Here is a 20,912-nt window from a genome sequence, read left to right on the forward strand (position 1 = left end):
GCAAGGGCAGTATACAAAATATACCCTCGCAACTCTTGCTAGAACATGTGGCTTTTCCTAGCTGATGGACCCAAGAAGGGAACAGCATGGTAGATAGTGTGCAGCCAACAGGGACTTGTGTGTGGTGTATCAGATGCCAAACCCCCGTTACCAGCCTGCAAATCAGGAAAACAGCAAAGACAGATGTATCTGTCATTTCTAAGAGACATCAAAAAGAAACTGGCTGAGGCTGTGAAGAGAAAGGCAGTGGAATATAAAGATAGACTTGTCATTTGTGCTAGGATTGACCACAATCTTATAGCTGAGAGACACCATTAGATCTCATCGACTCACAACAGTTGATTCAGTGTTGTGTGTGTGAGCATCTAAAAACTGATCCGGGAATGTACTTGTGCCCTGGAGTCTAAGAATACAATTTCAGAACAGCTGCTGGGGGTGACCAGGGCGGTAAAAGTCTACATCCATTTCACTGACTGGAAGGTAGAGCCTGGCTACTAATCTAGGGCTATTCAACCCATATACACACACCTCTTGAGCAGGTGTAGATAATTTTATACAAAGGCAGGAGGGGAAGGGAAAAAAGCCACTCAAAGTTTCAGTAATTCAATAATTTATTCCTCTAAAAAAGTGTGTAAAAGTATATAGCTCTCATCCACAAGGTATATATGAATGACATTTAAAATGGAGGCCTTTTATTATTGTTTCTTTTTATCAAAGTCTTTTAGTGTACTGTACCAGCGCTATACTGTAGTTATTTTTTTAAATGAACTTCACATATTTTTGTATTCTTTCAAATTGTTTGCTATATATAAAAGAAGCTCACTGCAAAATGCTTGAAGGAAAAAAGGAAACAAAAGAAATTCAGAACTTCCCAGAAATGTACAGCTTTTACATTTAAAAAAGGTTCTGAAATATACATACAAGCATGCTGGACAATCCCACCCTTCTCCCCTCCCCATTTCCCCTTTTTTTGTTCAAACCATGGTAAGAGTTCTGATTTCTGCAGAATTTCCAAAATTAAAAATAAAAAAAAATAAAATAACTTCTCACTCTGTAGCAAATCCAGGGCTTGTACATTTCAGATTAATTCAGTAAAAAACTCACAAGTAAAATAATGCATATTTAAGGGAAATATTATACAGACTTTTTCACACAGAAGTACATAATAAGATTTTTTAAAATCTATTGCCATTCATTTATTTTTGCACAAAAACGTATAAATATGTCACCAGCTTTTCTTAACTTAAAAAACTTAAATAAAAGACACCAGATGAAAACTACCCTTTGCTGCCATTTTTTTTTTAAGTTTTTTGTAGGGGTTTTTTATTTTTTATGATTTTTTTTCTTTTTCTGCTTAGAATTGGGTTTCTAGGGAAGAAAAGCCCCTGCATTAAAAACAGCCCATTTAAAAAAAAATTCAAAGTTCTGATGAATTCCGGGAAAAAAGCAACCCCAAAGTGGTAAAAGATTACAAATATCTACTTTACAATTTGTCTTCTCACCAAGATAATTTTATACAAGTTTACAATCTTCATCTTCTTATGCTCTTCAAAAGGCCTTGAGAATTTTCCTTTCTGATTAAGAAAAAATAGCACTGCAATATTTTTAAAGTCAATTTTACACTGTACACATTAGATACAAATGGTTTGATATATCAGATTTTTTATCCTATACATTGCGAAAGTCAACCCCCCCTTCAATTGGTGGTACAGAGAAGAAAATTATCCATTTACAAGTTATTTCTCTGCTTTCACATTCCCACCACACAACTTTTTTTTTTAATATAATGTTTTAAACTTTAGATTATTTCAAGAAAAATACTTTTACAAAATCATATCAATTATTACATTTTTCCTTTTTTGTTAATAACCAGGACATGGAAGTCTCTTGGAAGAACTTTTAAAATTTGCATGATTCTCTCCACAGATGACAAGAGCTCAAAGGCCTGGTCACAGTGGCTCCCGGGAGGCCAGTACACACCCACTGCCCTCAGACAGAAACACACAACACAAGGGTTAGAAACAGGGTTTCAAAGACAACCCTCTGGGCCAGGAATGAGGAGTCATAAAATACTTCAATTAGCCATTAATGCTTTAAAAAGGCATTTTTTAAAAAGTCCCACCACAAAGGCTCAACTTCAAGTACTAATTTAATGGTTAAGTTGTAATATTTCTTTGAAATAATATTCCTATGGTCCAGAAAAAATTCACCATATTTATAACTGATTTCATGAGCAAACACTTTCAATTGTTGTATGTACATAAGTCCCTTTTGATCTAATGAGAGGAGAGACCTGGCTTTCGATAAGAATTCACTAGAAAATATATTTCCGTTGTGACTATATAAAACTAATTAAGGTACTTGCCTCCATGGCTCTGAGTTGAGCTTGACTGCCTTCTGTATAAAAATGTTATCCTTCATGAAATGCTGGCCACTTAACATGGCAGAACTTTTAAAACTCAGTTTGTTGTTAACAAAACCTACTGCTGGGTGGTTTTGAATATATTACTTTTAGGCATGATCTCCCCAATGTGTTTTTACTCCTTTTCCGGCTTCTAGGACAGAGGTATGTAGTCAAAGAATCCTATGGTGGATCTGAATTGGGTTTCAGCTACTGTACCTGGTCCTCGTGAATTAAAAAAACAAAGTCACAAAAACCATATGACAAAACAAATTAAAATAAATAAACAAAATGAAGCTGTCTCCAGACCTTCTGCATCCACACACAGGTGTGAAGTCAACCGAAGCACTCATGCCAATCTGGATGGGAGCACTAGGGAGACAGGAACCCCAGTATGAAACCATGTACTTGAGCTGGTTCTTATTTTTAAAAAGTCCCAGATTATGGAGTTCAGGTAACCCACAGGCCATACACCAGTAACTAGAGGATTTCATCCAAAGGGCTAGACTGCCCTCAATTGTATACAGAGGCTGAAAACACAGACTCTTGTGCAAAAGGACACTGTCTCTTCTGTTTCCCGCTGAAAAGCCACCAACAACCACCACTTCCTGGGACCAGTGGTTGGGGGCTACATACACCACCGCACTGGCTGAAAGTCACCACGTATGGAAGTTTCCAGGTCCATGAGAGAAGTGTCAAGGAGTCACTCTGGTAATGAACACTGCAGAATTGACATGTGCCTGCTGAGAAGGAATCACAGTGCAGGACTGTGGAGAGTGGTCTGAAGAAAAGGATGTGGGTTATTTGCAGAGTGTAGCAGGTTCCTTGGACTGAGGTTGCAGGGAGAAGGAACTGAGCCAGAGAGAACAAGTGCTTTTCCAATTAAAGTATATTCATGATGGCATTGTACAACTGAGTGAGCACCACAAAGTGGACGGGAAGGCAGGAAGTACGGTCCTGGGTGGCCGGATTGCACGTGAGCCAGGACAGAGCGTTGTACTGCTCCAAAACAAACCTGCCAAAGAGAACACACAGAGCAGGGGCATGAGCCTCAAGAGGGGCAGGCTGGTTCTCAGATTCTAACACATTCCAGATCTTAGCAGGAAGGAGGTCTCAAAGGCATCCTTTAACCTGCCCCAGGCTCTTTCCCTCATCCTTGTCTCATGTTCCTCCTTCCTTCTAGACATGGACTATCCAGTACAGTAGCCACCAGCCACACATGGCCACCGAGCTCTGCCAGTGAGGCCAGTCAGAACTTGCGTGGACTGCAGGTAAAAGTAGGCACTGGAGCCCAAACACTTAGAGGCCAGGTGCAGTGGCTCACGCCTGTAATCCCAGCAACTTTGGGAGGCCGAGGTCGGTGGATCACCTGAGGTCAGGAGTTCAAGACCAGGTGACCAACATGGTGAAACCCCATCTCTATTAAAAATACAAAAATTAGTCAGGCGTGGTGGTGCATGCCTGTAATCCCAGCTACTTGGGAGGCTGAGGCAGGAGAATCACTTGAGCCTGTAGGCGGAGGTTGCAGTGAGATCATGCCACTGCATTCTAGCCTGGGTGACAGAACAGGACTCCATCTCCAAAAAAAAGAAAAAGAAAAAAAAGTATGTAAACATTTCATGAATATTTTTATATTGGTACATGTTGAAATAACACTTTGAATATATTGAGTTAAATAAAATATATTATTAAAATTCATCAGTTTCTTTTTACTATTTTAATGTGGCTAGTAGAAAAATTTTAATTAGATTTGAGGTTCACATTATATTTCTATTGGGCAGTGTTCCTCTAGGGCAGCAGTCTCCAACCTTTTTTGGCACCAGGGACCGGTTTTGTGGAAGACACTTTTTCCACGTGGTGGGGAATGGTTTCAGGATGAAACTATTCCACCTTAAATCATCAGGCATTAAGAGTCTCATAAGGAGTGCACAACCTAGATCCTTTGCATGTGCGGTTCACAATAGGGTTTGTGCCCCTATGAGAATCTAATGCCGTTGCCTGACAGGAGGCAGAGCACAGGTTGTAATGCTCGCTCGCCTGCCACTTACCGCACGCTGTGCGGCCTGGTTCCTAACAAGGCATGGACAGGGGTTGGGGACCCTTGCTCTAGGGGGCCTGGAAGCCAAATTTATGTTGATCAGGTTATTTTTATCCATAACTATAATTATACATTAATCTATAATGTACAGTTTCTTATCATTTCCTAACCATTTAAGAGTTATAAAACATTAGAAAAGGCCTGTATCTTTTCTCAAGGTAGATGAAGAATGTCTGTGGTTTGATTAATACCCATTTCTGGGATGCATTTCCCTACTATGTCATTTATGTTCTAGTTCATTTAAAAAAAAAACATAATCGGTAGCTCACGTCTGTAATCCCAACACTTTGGGAGGCTGAGGTGGGTGGATCATGAGGTCAGGAGATCGAGACCATCCTGGCTAACACGGTGAAACCCTGTCTCTACTAAAAATACAAAAAAAAGCTGTCACCCAGGCTGAGGCAGGAGAATGGCATGAACCTGGGAGGCAGAGCTTGCAGTGAGCTGAGATCGTGCCACTGCACTCCAGCCTGGGTGACAGAGCGAGACTCCGTCTCAAAAAAAAAAAAAAAAAAAAAAAAAAAGAAACAGGAAGCATAAAAAGTATTTTCAATGTGAGGTGCTTTAAAAGTTCCAGATACTGTCTTCTAACTATCCACCCCCGAGATCTGACCTCTCTTCATCACCGTGAAGTGCTTGCTCTGAACGGGAAGCAAAGGCAATTATAAATGCATATCACTGCCTAACTGAATCCAATGTGTCACACTCCCTGTCCCATGCAGCTATGGGGGACTGCAGCTCTCACTGACTCATCAGATACTGTTTCACTGCACAAATGGCAGCTTCTTTTCTATGAATACCACACTTAGATTAAAACACCTTGCAAAGACAACAGTAAAGGAATATCATTTCAAACTGCACTGCTATGATGCCTAGGTTGGTATCTACCTTAAAACATCAGACGTAGTTTTGGAGTCAAGAGGGTGTGGAACCCGCTGAGAATTCCTGGCAGGCAGAAGTTCGTCTGTCTGTGCTACTGAAATGTGGTGATGCAGCGAAGCCTGGTGAAAAAACAAAGGGAGTTACCTCTCTGGTCTAGACAATCACAGTGCAGAAGTGAGGGAGGCCATGTCTGCCAGAAGCAGATGCTCCCAAAAGTCCTTAGAAGTCAGAGTTCCTATGAGTCTATAAATTTTAACCTGCTCAGTAACCCCCAAGGTAATCCCAAGTAACTTCTCATCCTAGGGTTAGGGGGGAGGGGGGAGGCAAACTTTTTGGGCTTTTTTGGTCTACTGTATTTTGTTTCTTCAATGGAAATAGTCTAGCACACACAAAAATACTCTAATATATTATAAGGTCCCATGAATTGATATCACCAAGATGTAACAATTATCAATATTCACCACTTTTTTGTTTTCATTCTTCTGAATTATTTTAAACAAAACACAAATATTACCATCTCTACAAAACATTTAAAAAAAAAATAGCTGGGCATGGTGGTTTGTGCCTGTAGTCCCAGCTACTTGGAAGGCTGAAGCTGGAAGATTGCTTGAGCCTGGGAGGATGAGGATGCAGTGAGTTGTGATTGCAACACTGCACTCCAGCCTGGGCAACAAGCAAGACTCTGTCTCCAAAAAAAAAAAAAAAAAAAACCAAACAAAAAACAAACAAAAAAACCCATAAAACAAATATTGTATCTTTTTGCTTGTAAAAAGTCAGAGATATCTCACATAAGGACCTTTAAACATAACAGTAATTATCACACAATAAAAATTCACAATGATTCCTTAATATTATCACCCCAATCACCCCATCTGCAAGATAATAAGATAATGCTCCCTTATTATCTCAAAAATGTCTTTTTATATTTGGTTTACTAAAATCATGAGCCAACATGATCTGTACGTGACAAATGATTAAAGGCACGAAATGTCTACTGTCCCACCTGAAGTAACATGATTCATCACTGGGTTCAGGTGGTACCAGCGTACTACACCCATCATAAAGTTCCTCATCAAGTTTTCACCCAATGGTTTTGGTATTACTTTATATGTAAACGAGAGGCAATATATAAATGCTTTCTCTTTATTTTTTATTTTCAGACTGAGTTGATGCTCTAGCAGTTAAAAATGACTGATTTTTTGTTTTCCAACACAATTATGAACCAAGGATTTGTTTCATTCTATCACTGTCATCATTTGTTTTAATGATCACACGGTCCCATCCTAGCCCTGGACAATCGAGCTGCCCTCTAAGATGGCTCCTGAGGCCCTGATGGACCATCATGATCTTTGGTAACTTTCTTGCTTTTAGGTGTGACAAGATGCCCTAGGTTCATTGGGAACATTTCCTGCTTCATACCTGGAATCAGTCATCTTCAAAGAACCATAGTACCTTTAAGTGACAACAGTGTGTAGGAACCACAATTGTGGCAACAGAGGTGTTTATTGCTGCTAAGCTTTTTCAGCAGACAGAGCTAAAAAAATGTGTAAACTTTTTTAGAGAGGAAAAATAAATCTACGCTCATACTGATAATTCTAATTCAAAATACAGAACACATGCATTTTTATAAACCTTCTTTGATTTTATAATAGTATGTTAAAGTCATTAGGAAAAGAACATTGCTTCACTAAGTTTTTGGTTTGATTTCCATCATTTGTTTTTGAAAATATAATCAGCTGTGTGTGTGTATATGTGTGTGAATACGCATATCTTATAGATTACTCCACGGTAATCGCTACTCCACAGAATGATTACACAGAAATATTCTCCATTTTGTTGCAAATGATTAACATTTCACTGTCTGGATGTGCCACAGTTGATTCAATCAGTCCATCACTGATGACACTTAGGTTCTTTCCAGTCTTGGACATACGTCATTTTCTGTTTTGGCGAAGAACCTTTGGGCTCTTCCTTAGAGGTGGGAATGCTGCCCTAAAAGGGTAGTGTGTAGGGCTGTATTATTCAGCAATTCCACCAACACCAGGGCCTGCTCCCCACATCTGTGCCAACACAGTATGTTGCCAAATCTTTGTATTTTTGCCAATCTGTGGGCAAGAAATGGATTTCATTCTAGGTATTGCTGTTTTTAACACAAACTGCAAATAGGGGATCTTTTGTTTTGAACCTTTAAAATTGGGATTAAAAGGTTCCAAGAAATATAAAGGAAGGAGGAAGTGCAAATGTGCGATGTTTTTAGCCGACTCTTACCCTGCTCTAATGAAGAATGAGAGGAGTCCATGGCAGGGGAGGAAGAGGACGGCTGGTTACTATACCCTCGACGCAGGCTTAACTTTACTGATAGTGACGCAATATAGACTTGGAGAAAGACCATTACACTGAACCCCATGTATCCACCCTAGATTTACCCTCTGGGCCCCACTGTCTCCTCCTTGGGCTACTGTGATTCATTTCTTTGTGACATGGTTTTGGGTCCTCCTAAATTCTACTCTCCACCTACAACTGTAAAATTTCCTCAGAGTGTAAGTAGATACAAGAGAAAAAAGGAACAGAATAAGATTATGATGCCTAAAACTGAAATTTCTAAGCAAAATTAAATTTAAGCATAAATCACTCATTCCTTGCAAACTTCTAATATGATACCAAACCAACCTTTAAGAAGAGAGGGCACTGGTTTTGAGCCTGGGGACACGATGACCAAAACCACTGGGGAAGATTCTCAGCTTTGGCAGTTGATACAAAATACCCAAGGGCCAGGGGCTGCTGCTTTAGTTCCTCTGGTGCTTCTCTAGAAAGAAGACGCTCACCCTGGCTCTGAAAAACAAAAATCCCAAAAGCATGATCAACATTTATCTTAAACCTTGAAAAACAAACTTTCGTCAGTTCACTCTGCACACTGCAGTGAGTGATCCCCTTTGTGGCAGCATCTCACAGAAAGCCACAGGTGGCTGAGAAAGGAAAGCAGGGCCGGCACTGTCTTTGCTGCACACATAGAGAAGATGCCAGCAAAGCTGACAGCCTCAGTCAACTAAGTACAGATTTATTTGCTTGGGTTTCTTTTCTATGGGATGGAAGATCAATTCCATGGCATCGTGATGTAACAAACTAAAATGGAAAGATTACAATCTCTGACAGCAGAAGTTTCTACCATACGCAGGTGCTCTTTCACCAGCAACCAACCACAGACACACGAGCTCACCAGCTTGACCAGGACAATGTGACACCAGTACGTGCACAGCACAAATGTTCCTGAGCTGCCAGTAGTGCAAGATCTGCTCACAGAGAAGCCATGTTTCCATCTGCAGCATTCCCCTTAATAAGAGACTCCTGGAAGAGGCTCACTATGTTTTGCTGCAACTGACATTTTTCTTATCTGTAATTCTTTTAGCTAGCTTCAACAACTGAAAATGTACCTTTCATGTAAGCAATAAGTAAGCCATTTGTTTTTAAAAGGCTCTGTTTAGGCTGGGTGTGGTGGCTCGCACCTGTAATCCCAGCACTTTGGGAGGCTGAGGCGGGCAGATCACTTGAGGTCAGAATTTCGAGACCTGCCTGGTGAACACGGTGAAACCCCAACTCTACTAAAAATACAAAAATTAGCCAGGCATAGTAGTGCATGCCTGTAATCTCAGCTACTCAGGAGGCTGAGGAAGGAGAATCCCTTGAACCCAGGAGGCGGAGGTTGCAGTGAGCCAAGATCACGCCATTGCACTCTAGCTTGAGCAACAGAGTGAGACTCCATCTCAAAAAAAAAAAAAAAAAAAAGCCTTCTGTTTAGAAGGAAAAAATAATCTGCAGCTACTACATCAAACTGTATCAATTCTGAGTTGATTAAAAAATAAAAAATTTACTGCCACTTTGAAGGCATTCTTTTCCCTGCTATAATGTCTTAACTGGATATCAAAGAATGTTTAATGCTTCAGAAAAAGGAAATGCTTAAAGCCTCTTGGAGGTCACCTGGCTGCAGGTGCTCAGGATTGAAAAAGGCCACCTGGCTAGCTTCAGAGCAGCACTGTCTAAATCATGACACTGAATTAAAGACTTTAGTGCTTAAGGCTCCAAAAAAAGGGAGAAACACAGCATACCTCTGTTTCTTACACAACTAACATTACACTTTAATGACCAATTCTTTGTTAATGCATAAACTGAATTACAAAAACAGGTACTGGGAGGTAGTTGCTATTATTCCACTTCACAGATAAGGTAACTCAGGCTAAAAGAGGTGAAGTTAGGTTGTCCAAGGTCACAAAGCCCGCAGGCCCAGACCTGCAATTCAGAATTGTCTTTAACAGACTCTGGGGCATGCATTCTTAGCTACCACGCTATTTGCCTACAGAATTCAAATTAAACCTAACTTTAAAAAAATAGGCAATGTAAAATTTGTGGGTTTTGTTCCTATCACAACCATTTCCCATGAACAAATTGTCATTAACTGGTAAGTAACTGCAAAGGAAACAGACTTAAAACCCCTTCCTTCCAGAAGAGGGTAACAGCGGCAGGTATAACATGGGAACACTCTGAGATGCCCTCCTCTGGTCTCACCTGCTCTGTGACTAATCTAAGTTAGAAACCTTCTTTTTCTCCATCGTCTAATAAATTCAGTGCTGGGAATAAAAGCCCCCCCAGTGAAAACTTTAGTCCTTTATATCCATCTTTGTGTCTAAATAAATGAGTGTGAGCAGGGTTGCTTATGCTTGTTCAGTCTAAGACACCAGACATAGCTATTTTTCTAAGTCTTAGCCCCTCAATCTCGTAACATTTTAAATAAACAGTACAAATACAGTGATGCAGCAGGAATCATCTAACTGAAGCAAAGTTACCACAAGCTGTGGCAGAACCCTCTAACTCTTAAATCTTCTGTTCATTCACCTCCAATATCCCTGAGATATTTAAAGATGAAACCAGTTGTAAGCTCTGGTTTTTTCCTTAATACTCTGGCATTAACCTGGACATATCTGTAAAATCAATCTCCTGGCGGCTCTTGCCATTCCTGTGGGTCAGCTAGAAAGAAGAAGGCTGCAAAATGACTAAGCCAGGACACGCAAAGAGCATGGCAGGCTCCTTTCAGAACAAGCCATCACCAACAACTTGTTCTTCAATCAGCACAGTTACTGTTGAATAAGTACGGTTGTTGTACTGATCTCTTAAAAGCCACTATTTTGGCAAAAAATAACATTGAAAAAAAAAACAACTGGGAAGCAGCAAGCAACTAGAACTAATTTTTGCTAAGAAAACAATGCATAAAAAACCCTTGCATCTGTAACAGGACTAGTCTTCTGATAAAACTTATTCATCAGAAATGATAACACATTTATTTCAAATTCCTGCCTTGTATTCAAAATGGAACTACAGTCAGTTTCCCACACTTATTTCACTTGTACCAAGGACCCAGACCATCAAGAACTGTGCGTGTAGGAACAAGATGATCGGATGTCAAGCGAATTATCTTCCTGAAGGCTGTGGTTGTCTTAAACAATGTACTCCAAATCATCCTTACCCGACTATGCTGGAAGTGAGAGCCCACACCAATTCCAGAAGGAGAGCCTGGGGAGGGTACTGGGGAGGAGTTGGGAGAGGAATGGAGGTTCCCAGTCATTAATATGCCAATATCATTGTCCATATCATCTGGGAATGGAAGGTCAACAAACATATCATCTAGAGGGAAGAGGGGGGAAAAAAAGCACAAAAATTAAAAAGATAGTCCATATCAATTATCATAATAATCCAACTGAACCTATGTCATGTTTTGTTGGCATATGGCTATTCTGGACACACACAGTTAAGAACTGAGATGCAGGAGGACCTACTGAGGGCAAGCTATTACAAATTATTCTCTCGCTTTGTGCTCTCTCCAATGATCTCCTTATGTAAAGTATTAACAGAATGCAATCAAGAATGTAACATAAAAACCAACACTCTACATAGCCTCCAAAGGCACATAAAAACATGGCTAAAGAGCTAAAGCAGCAATTTAATCATTAAAGTTGACACCATTCAAAAACACAGTAGACTCCATCAATGTATCCAATTAGCATCTAAAACACCAGAGGCTGAATGAATGCATGTTAATGGGCGTGAACTTGCCCTGAAAATGGAGACCTATTCCAAAAGCAAATCAAAGCACAATGTTTTCTCTCTCTCTCTCTCTCCCCCCCTTTTTTTTTTTTTTTTTGAGGTGGAGTCTCACTCTTTTGCCCAGGCTGGAGTGCAGCGGCACGATCTCAGCTCACTGCAACCTCCGCCTCCTGGGTTCAAGTGATTTCTGGCTAATTTTTGTATTTTTCTTTTTTTTTTTTTTTTTTTTTTTTGAGACGGAGTCTTGCTCTGTGCCCCAGGCTGGAGTGCAGTGGCGCGATCTCGGCTCACTGCAAGCTCCGCCCCCCCGGGTTCACGCCATTCTCCTGCCTCAGCCTCCCAAGTAGCTGGGACTACAGGCGCCCACCACCTCGCCCGGCTAATTTTCTTGTATTTTTAGTAGAGACGGGGTTTCACCGTGTTAGCCAGGATGGTCTCGATCTCCTGACCTCGTGATCCGCCCGTCTCGGCCTCCCAAAGTGCTGGGATTACAGGCTTGAGCCACCGCGCCCGGCCTAATTTTTGTATTTTTCATAGAGATGGGGTTTCACCATGTTGGCCAGGCTAGTCTCAAACTCCTGACCTCAAGTGATCCGCCTGCCTCGGCCTCCCAAAGTGCTAGGATTACAGGCATGGGGTGCACCTGGCTCAATGTTTTCATTAAAGCAATCCTCCCCGACACTATAAAAGTAAGGTACATCCACAGCAGAAAATTTCTAAAGAAAAGTATAAAAAGTGAAAACCATCACCTAGAACCCAATCACCATGACCTTTTTTTTCTATGATTCTTTTATTTTCTCATAAATTTGTTAATCCATTGTAATCATACCAGACATAAAATTTGGTATCCTTTTCCCCATCCCCTTTACCATAAGTAAACACTGGTAGGTGTTACAATTTCTTCAAAAACAATGCAAATGGATGCACAGTATTGAGCATTTTATAGTTTATAAATGATCATTTTTTAAAACAGATGCCTTAACAGATACTCAAAAATTTCCATTAAGAATAATCAAATAAGGAGTTTCTCTATAGCAAATTAGATTCCCACCAACTAGCTAAAGGAAGGTGCTCTCTTCATATTGCTTAGTACTTCAAACATTTCAAATCACATCTTCAAAGATTTACTGAAAGAGTGGCACCCAAGTACAGAACACTGCCACACAGATATTATTTTTTGCCTTTAATGAAAAACAGAAGAAAGTCAATTGCCCAAAAGAGGAAAATATTTATTTGGTTTTGGTAATTGTGCAGATAAATTAAAGCTTTAAGACCAAAAAGATTCTCAAACCATCTATCCCCTCTTTATAGTTCCTGGGTTGTTTATTACAATATAGAAAAGCCATGTGGCAGGGCAGCCCAGTGATTCCATAATCCAGCTCTGCCCTGCACGAAGGTGAGCACTATCCATACACGTCTTCTACTCACCATTGTTGGGGCTAAACCCATCTTCATTGGGGTAGTTGGCTGGAGCCACCTGGATGGTTGATGATGTTGGGAACACCAAGATGTGTGTACAAGAAGCATCTTGAGGGGTGTTGAGCTGAGATGACTGCATGTTCAGTGCAGTACTTCGGCCAAAAACAGAGCCCATTGTGACAGCATCTTTAAAGAAAAAAATAAAAAGAATTATATCAATCAATGATCTGGAGTGGTACGAGTCTGATGAAAATGCCATGATAAATACACACTCAAAGTTGAGTCCAATTGTTTAAATATCTTCAAAGAAACGGACTCAGAGCACATAGCTATCTATAATAACCCAAGTTTCATTTCACATTGAAAAGGTTAAGATAAAATTGGATTAAGTCTACTAAATGTTTTAATTACTTACATAAGAAGTATTTCTAAAAATAAACCCCCTACTTTCTTTCCTCCTCTGGTTGTTCACAATTTATAAAGTACTGTTCTAAATGGTTAACAATCCTATAGAAATAGTACCATAAAAATCAATATATGTTGTAACACTTACTGAATGCTTACTACATGCCAGCATTTGTGCTAAACTCTTCATTCAAGTTATCGCATTTGATCACCACAGCATTTGAAGGTAGGAACTATGATCCCCATTTATAGATGAGGACAAAAGCACAAAGAAGTTACGTAACTGCCCAAGTGGTAGAGGCAACAGAGGTAACCTATGGTCTAATGAGGACATCTGTCTCTCACTGGATTGATGACAAGTAACCCCACTCTCACACCACAATACTATTGACTTTTATAAGGAATAAGTGGGGAAGGTCCCCCATTGGATTCAAGAAATATCTGGATGGTAAAGATAGGTTATAAAAGCATAAAATCGCTTAGTTGCTGGTTTTAAAAAACCAGCCAGATTCTTAAGAAATTCTGTGGTCGCATGTTTTGGCCATCCACAAATGACACCTACATCTATTGAGAGCTTACTGTGTACCAGGTACTGTGCTAAATTGCCTTCCCATTCATCTTCAACCATATCAGAGAGACTACAGAAACATCCCTTCGAGGCTGTTGTGGGATTCTGCCAAATGCATGTCTTCAAAAGGATATTCAAATATGCATCATGCTGGGGTCTACTTTAGTAGTTCTTTGGAGGGTGATCTTCATATATTAACAACAAACTGGGGTCAGGTAACAGTCATTAGCCATGATTCTATGAGATCTCAATTATACTCAGAACTTAGTCTTTCTTCCGAGCTTTGGTCAACAAACATGATAAAATCACAAACCACTCCCCATGGAAGGGATCGAACGTTTTCCATCTTTAAGCCCCAAATACAATCTTCTCTCATAGAAATATAATGAAGACAATTCTACGCTTGTCTGTGGACTTAAGTTTGAGTGGACTGAATTGATGTGATATGTAATTAATGACAATGACACGAAGAAATTTACCTGGCATCACTACAAAGGACCCCTGGGGCTCCATGGCAACCAGGCAGGCACTAAGGATAGAAGGAGAGTCTGCGGCAGAGATTCCACACATCCGGCACACATCCTTGAGCTTTTTGCTGATTGTCTGTAGTGAACATTCTCCAAGGAGGATACTCCAATCTGAAATCAAATATCACAGTCATACACAGTCTTTAGAAATTCATACTGATGGGAGATTTGAGCTTTTTAGCACTTCTGCCCGGTAATTGAATTTCCAAGGTTGGGCCCTAAAGGGAATTATGGCTTTACAGAAGTTCCCCTCCTTGCTATAAAGAGAATGTTACTCGACTTCTATTACACTTCATTAACAAAGGAACAAAGGCCTACTATTCTGTAGGCTGATGTCATGTCTGAAGTGACCTTTGAGAGTCCAGCACTAATCCAGTCTAATCTACCTAGACCAGATTTAGGCACTTAGAGTGCTTTTCCATGATGGCAGCAGTGTTAGCTGCCCTGTCCTTTCTCCTCCTTCTCAAGGTTCAATTCTTTGAGTACTCTGCTCTGGAGGAGAGCACTGGTGGGTGGAGGTAAACCTGAGTTTTGGTTATTGCTGTAGGTTAGTTATTTCCATGAAAGGCAAGCAGCAGCAGAAATGAAGAGAAATAGTTCTTAGAACACCCAAAGAGCTCACAATGAGTGTGAGTAAAGTGCTCCAAACGATGCTGCACTAATAGCGGAGACTGAAAAGTTGGCATACATTTTCTTTCTAATGTTTACTGCCTCCAAACAAAAGCATTACACCTAACTGGAGCACTGTGGAGGATTATGTTACTCTGAGAAGTGGAAAGCACTTGGTCCCCTCTTCCTACCTCCCTTACACACATGAAGTATGTGCCATTCCTATGCATCGCCCCTGCTCTCGGATCCCATCTTGCTCATAAAATGCCACACCAGTGCAGGCTGCTCTACCTCCACTCTCTTTTTTTCCCCCAAATAAGCTGCCATTTCTCCCCTTAAAGAGCAAGTGAATGGAGAACTGTTCCCATATTCCCAAAGAACCCAAAACTGAAGTGGCTGAAATAAGAGTGGCCAGGAACATGAAGAATGTGTGTTTTAAAACTATGGAAAATCACAGATGTGAGCTTCATATTTCAAACCAGGTAAGAAAGAAAAGGCAGCATGTATTTCATCATAAAGACTCTGGAGATAAGAAACAGAAATTCACAAAGCTGACTCTGAAACCTCAGTCTCCTGTTGCACACTGTCCCATGAAGATGCAAAGTGGCACAGACCTTGGATCCCCAAAGGAAGGAGCTGTAGATTAGTAAACAGATTTCCTGTACACTAGGTTCTTCCCATGTTTTTATTCCTGAACATACATTTTCTTTCAATCTTTTGATGGGTTCCTCCAGTCACACATTCCTCTCCACTAAGAGATAAGGAAGAAGAATGTGCCCTTATAAAAATCATACAAGGGAAGGAGATGGCCTTAATAATTTTCCAAAATACCAAGTGACTAGACTATTACTCTATATTTGTATCCTCCCTCTTCTTTCCTATTATAGTCTAACTTTCCCCAAGGGTTAAGAATAGCTCAAAGCCTTTAAGAAATAAGATTGACTGAAAAAGCAGACTGGGGAGGAAGACAGAAAATTCTGACAGAAATAAAATGATGAATCCCCTAATGTATTAGACCTCCAGGCACTTGATACAAGATTCATTATGATAGTCCTTTAAAAAATGAAAAGGGTCTATTAGTCTACAGTATAACTTATTACTTAAAAAAAAAAAAAAAAAAAATTGTAAATGCCAAAGAAAACATTTACTTAATACATATGATGTAATATTTATATAAACTGCTGTTAAACCTTGAAAATTTGACACCAGATTTAACCTGCATTGTAGGAAGTGAGGTACACTTAAGCACTCCTACAGTGCAAGTTATATCTGTACCAGTGATTTTTGTTTAGGGAATCTACAAATACCTGATGTGAATTTCCTATAAAGAAATAACGTACATGGTCTAATGCAGGGGTCAGCAAACTATGATCCACAGGCCAAATCCTGCCTCCCGTTTGTTTTTGTAAATAAAGTTTTATTAAAACACAGCCGTCCACACTCATTTAGGTATTGTCTAGAGCCGCTTTGACGTTACAACGGCAGAACTAAATAGTCAGAACAGCAACCATCTGGCCTGCAAAGCTGAAAATATTTACTATCTGGCCATTTACGAAGAAACTTTGCTGACTCTGCTCTAATGTATTTGCACCCAGGAAGCCACTAAGCTAATTTGTGACATAAGTCTTTCTTTTGTGAAGATCTTAGGAAAAAACTTCTCCCATCTGAATGCATATATTGAACTTCTTATAAGTGTGTCATTAATTAATAAGGCTTTAAAAATAATCTAAGCTTATTGATACTATTCACATAAACCTGTACAAGTAGCTACACTGGGATAGTAAATGAGCTGGGCTCAGCACCAAGCAAGGCAGCTGCTGGTGCTCAGTTGTGTTGTGTTACAGCTAAAGTGCTTTCTAACCGACTGTTACATTTATGAAAAAGAATATAAGCAGTGGTGGTTGGGGACTGAACTTCACAAATCTGCTCTTTTAAGCTTCCAGGCTGAAGAACATCAGACAGTGGCAATGTGAATAAACACTGCTTCTACTGACAACTACTTGTCCTCGTGACACAGGATTTCCTTGCTGTTGTGCCACCAAAAAAACTAAAGAAACACAAAACTCATCATCAACCACCAAACAAATTGAAGGCTGTTTTTATATGACTTCAACTGTCACCTACAATCACTGATATAAAATTTTTGTCTTAAAACTGACTAGTTCTTCTCATTGACTCAATATATAAATAAATGTTCGAAATGTGAATTTACTATCATTTTTATATTAATAAAACTCTTTTTGTTTTATATATTGGGGCTCAATATTTAAGATTTTATTTGGATAAATGATTTTGTTGCCAAAGAAGAGTTTAAAACTGCTTTATCCTGCACATATAAAAGAACCATAAAATAGAATCTGCTTAATTCTTACTACAAATTTAAACATTTCCTCCCTTAGTTCAGTTAATGACATCAGCTCAGCCCTTTTCCTCTGTTTTCTGCAAATACTTCTTCAAAAACTTCTCACCTTTAAGCTCCCCATGGCCAAGACGCCCAAGTCGCCCGATTACAACTCTCCAGGGTAGAGATGTCATTTGGACAATCCCTATGCACCATTCCCATAACTTCTGTAGTCCAATTTTACGTGCAGATACTTTACTCCTCCGTGACCTAACAAAGAAAGAAATGGGAAAAGGGAAGGGGTCCCTAGATAAATCAGAGTTATCACTTGTAAGACAAAACACTAGAAATTCCAAAGAACCTATCCATGTGTACCCACTTCATTTACATAGAAAACAGGAAATATTCATATTTGAAGACTGGTACAGCATCAATTTACATGCACCATAAACATCAAGCCTTCTCACCTGCTTGGTAAAGCAATATTTACAACGCAGGTCTCCAATAATTCCCCATGGAGGTCAGTGCAGGAAGCCAAAAGCCAGCGCTGGTCATGAGATAGACAATAGCCCACGAAGAGCACATTGTATTTCTGGCTCGCCTCACCAAACGTCTCTCCCAGCTCTGTCTGCTTGTCTTTGATTGGGGCCAATATAAAGGGAGGGGAGTAAAGCTGGATTGGGCTGGGCCGCTGAAATCAAAACCAGAATCATTATCAGTACAAAGCCACACAACTTAATGATCATAACAAAATCCAGAACGACACTGAGGGGACCCACAAGGAGTAATGGTAATAAATCGTTTCTCTCTCTCTTTCTCTCCAGTACTAGATAAATAAATAGTATTGATGACACATAATGAAATTATTATTTACATATAAGCTGGGAAACTCAATTAAGCCAGTATTTCCTTATTAAAAGAAATTACTATTTTAGAAAGTACACTGGCCCAACTTCATTAGTTGTTAGGCAAGTGGGAAACTGAAACCACAATGAGATAATGCTACACAACCACCAGAATGTCGAAAATAAAAAAAGAGAAAATATTGGTGAGAATATGGAGCAACAAGAATTTTTATACATTGCTGCTTAAGCTGAACAAACATATACTCCCTTTGAACCAATAAAATGCACGTTTACCAAAAAACAGGTATAAGAATATTCACAAGAGTATTAATCACAATAGCTCCAAATAGAAAATAATCTGTATACTCATCAACAGTAAAAGAGATAATAAATTGTGATGTAGTTAACAGAATCAGAATATCAAACAGCAATGAGAATGAAAAAACTATAAGCAACAAAACAGATGAATCTCAACAATGAATAAAAGAAGCCGAATGTGAAAGAATATGAAGTAGATGATTCAATTTATATCAAGGTCAAAGACAGGCAAAACTACACTATTAGAAGTCAGAATAGTGACTATCTTTAAGGGATTGGAGAGGCCACAAGAGGGGCTCTGGATATCGATTATGCATTTGCTTCTTGCGCTTGTTAAATGGTATTTTTTTTAATTACTGAAAATTCATTAAGCAGTATACCTATGATTGAGTACTTTTCAGTACATATAGTTTAATATGTGTGTTTGTGTATGTAATTTTAGAAATCAAATCAACAGCTGTTACCAAATATAAATATTTTAGATTAACTGTGAAAATTTTTTAACTGTCATTTTTTTTACAGCTATCATACACATCTTACTATTTAATAAACTACAACAGGGGTCAGCTAACTTCTATAAAAAAGAAAACCAGAGAATAAAGTTTAGATTTTTATGGCTGTCACACATTCTCCTTTTTGTAAAAATGTACTCACTGGCTAAGTGTGTTGGCTCATGCCTGTAATCCCAACACTTTGGGAGGCTGGAGTGGGAGGATCACTGGAGCCCAGGAGTTCAAGGCCAGCCTGGCCAGCACAGTGAGACTCTCCCTCTACAAAAAGTAAAATAAAATTAGCCAGGCATGATGGTGCATGCCTGTAGTCCCAGGTACTTGAGATGCTAACTGCCTGAGCTTGGAAGGTCGAGGCTGCAGTGACCCATGTTCATGCCACTGCACTTCAGCCTGGGCGACAGAGTGAGACCCTGTCTCAAAAACACCAAAAAAGTAATAATCATTCTTACCTAGCTGGTCATTCAAGTACAAGCTGCAGGCTGGATTCAGCCCAAAGCCATAGTTGCTGATCCCTGAACTACACAGCATTAGGCACGGTAGTAACAGAATGACACTATTTTAAAGCTAAAAGAGACTTTGAAAATAATATAACCCAACTCATTCATTCATCACAGGGATTCAAAACTCAGGCTGAGAAATATTCAATGACTTGCTCAAAGTTGCAAAGCTAATCTAACACTAATCAATTCACTCTCCACGTGACCAGAAATTGCACTCTTAGGTATTTACCAAGAGAAATATGTCCACACAAAAACCTTGTACACAAATATTCATAGCAGCATTATTCACAAGTGCCAAAAAGTGGAAACAACCTAAATGTCCATTAACTAATGAATAGATAAACAAAATGTGGTATAGCCATACAATGAAATATTATTTAGCCAGGAAAAGAAATGAAGTACTGGTACATGTTATGACACGGATGAATCTCAAAATCATTACGCTAAATGGAAGAAGCCAGACATAAAATATCACATATGGCCAGGTGAGGTGGTTCACGCTTGTTATCCCAGTACTTTGGGAGGCTGAGGCGGGCAGAATGCTTGAGCCAAGGAGCTCAAGACCAGCCTGGGCAACATGGCAAAACCCCATCTCTACCAAAAAATTACAAAACTTTAGCAAGGCACAGTGGCACATGCCTGTAGTCCCAGCTACTCCAGTGGCTCAGGCAGGAGGATCACTTGAGCCTAGGGAGGTTGAAGCTGCAAGTAACCATGATCTTGCCACTGCACACCACCCTGGGCGACAGAGCAAGACCTTGTCTCAAAAATAAAAGTAAAAAAATTGGGGGAAGGACTGCTTGAGGCCAGGAGTTCAAGACCAGCCCAAGCAATATTAATGAGACCCTGTCTAAAAAAGAAAAAAAAAAATCATATATTGTATGATTCCATCTACACGAAATGTCCAGAACAGGCAGCTGCACAGAGACAGCAAGTAGACCAGTGGTTGCCAGGGACTGGAGTGGGGAATGAGTAGTGTGTGCTAATGAATACTGTGTTTCTTTGAGGGTTGATGAAAACGTTCCAAAATTAGACAGTAGTGATGACTGTACAACTCTGTGGAAATACTAAAAACCACTGAACTGTACAATTTTTTTTCCTTTTTTTTGGAAACAGAGTCTTACTCTGTCACCGAGACTGGAGTGCAGTGGCGTGATCTGTGCTTACTGCAACCTCCACCTCCTGGGTTCAAGCAATTCTTCTGCCTCAGCCTCCCAAGTAGCTGGGATTACAGGTGTCCGCCACCACACCCAGCTAACTTTTTTATTTTCAGTGGAAACGGGATTTTGCCATGTTGGCCAGGCTGGTCTTGAACTCCTGACCTCAGGTGATCCGCCTGCCTCGGCCTCCCAAAGTGTTGGGATTACAGGCAAGAGCCACCGCGCCCAGCCTAA

At 39.9% G+C, this 20,912-nt stretch overlaps 1 protein-coding gene across 1 annotated transcript in view; it reads right to left on the reverse strand.

Annotated features, from left to right (window-relative positions):
* Positions 1-593: 593 nt before the first annotated feature.
* The window catches only part of MED13L (mediator complex subunit 13 like), a 314,129-nt gene continuing 293,810 nt past the window's right edge, over positions 594-20,912 (reverse strand). Inside the window, exons 24-31 of the mRNA XM_025401481.1 lie at positions 17,811-18,034; positions 17,471-17,613; positions 14,346-14,504; positions 12,903-13,079; positions 10,897-11,054; positions 8,052-8,213; positions 5,388-5,500; positions 594-3,416 (exon numbers count right to left, since the gene is read on the reverse strand). Of these exons, the coding sequence (XP_025257266.1) occupies positions 3,284-3,416; positions 5,388-5,500; positions 8,052-8,213; positions 10,897-11,054; positions 12,903-13,079; positions 14,346-14,504; positions 17,471-17,613; positions 17,811-18,034 (1,269 nt within the window). The 3' untranslated portion in view covers positions 594-3,283. The remainder of the gene's footprint in view (positions 3,417-5,387; positions 5,501-8,051; positions 8,214-10,896; positions 11,055-12,902; positions 13,080-14,345; positions 14,505-17,470; positions 17,614-17,810; positions 18,035-20,912) is intronic.

Source organism: Theropithecus gelada, chromosome 11 (genome assembly GCF_003255815.1).
Source record: "Theropithecus gelada isolate Dixy chromosome 11, Tgel_1.0, whole genome shotgun sequence".
NCBI lineage: Eukaryota > Metazoa > Chordata > Mammalia > Primates > Cercopithecidae > Theropithecus > Theropithecus gelada.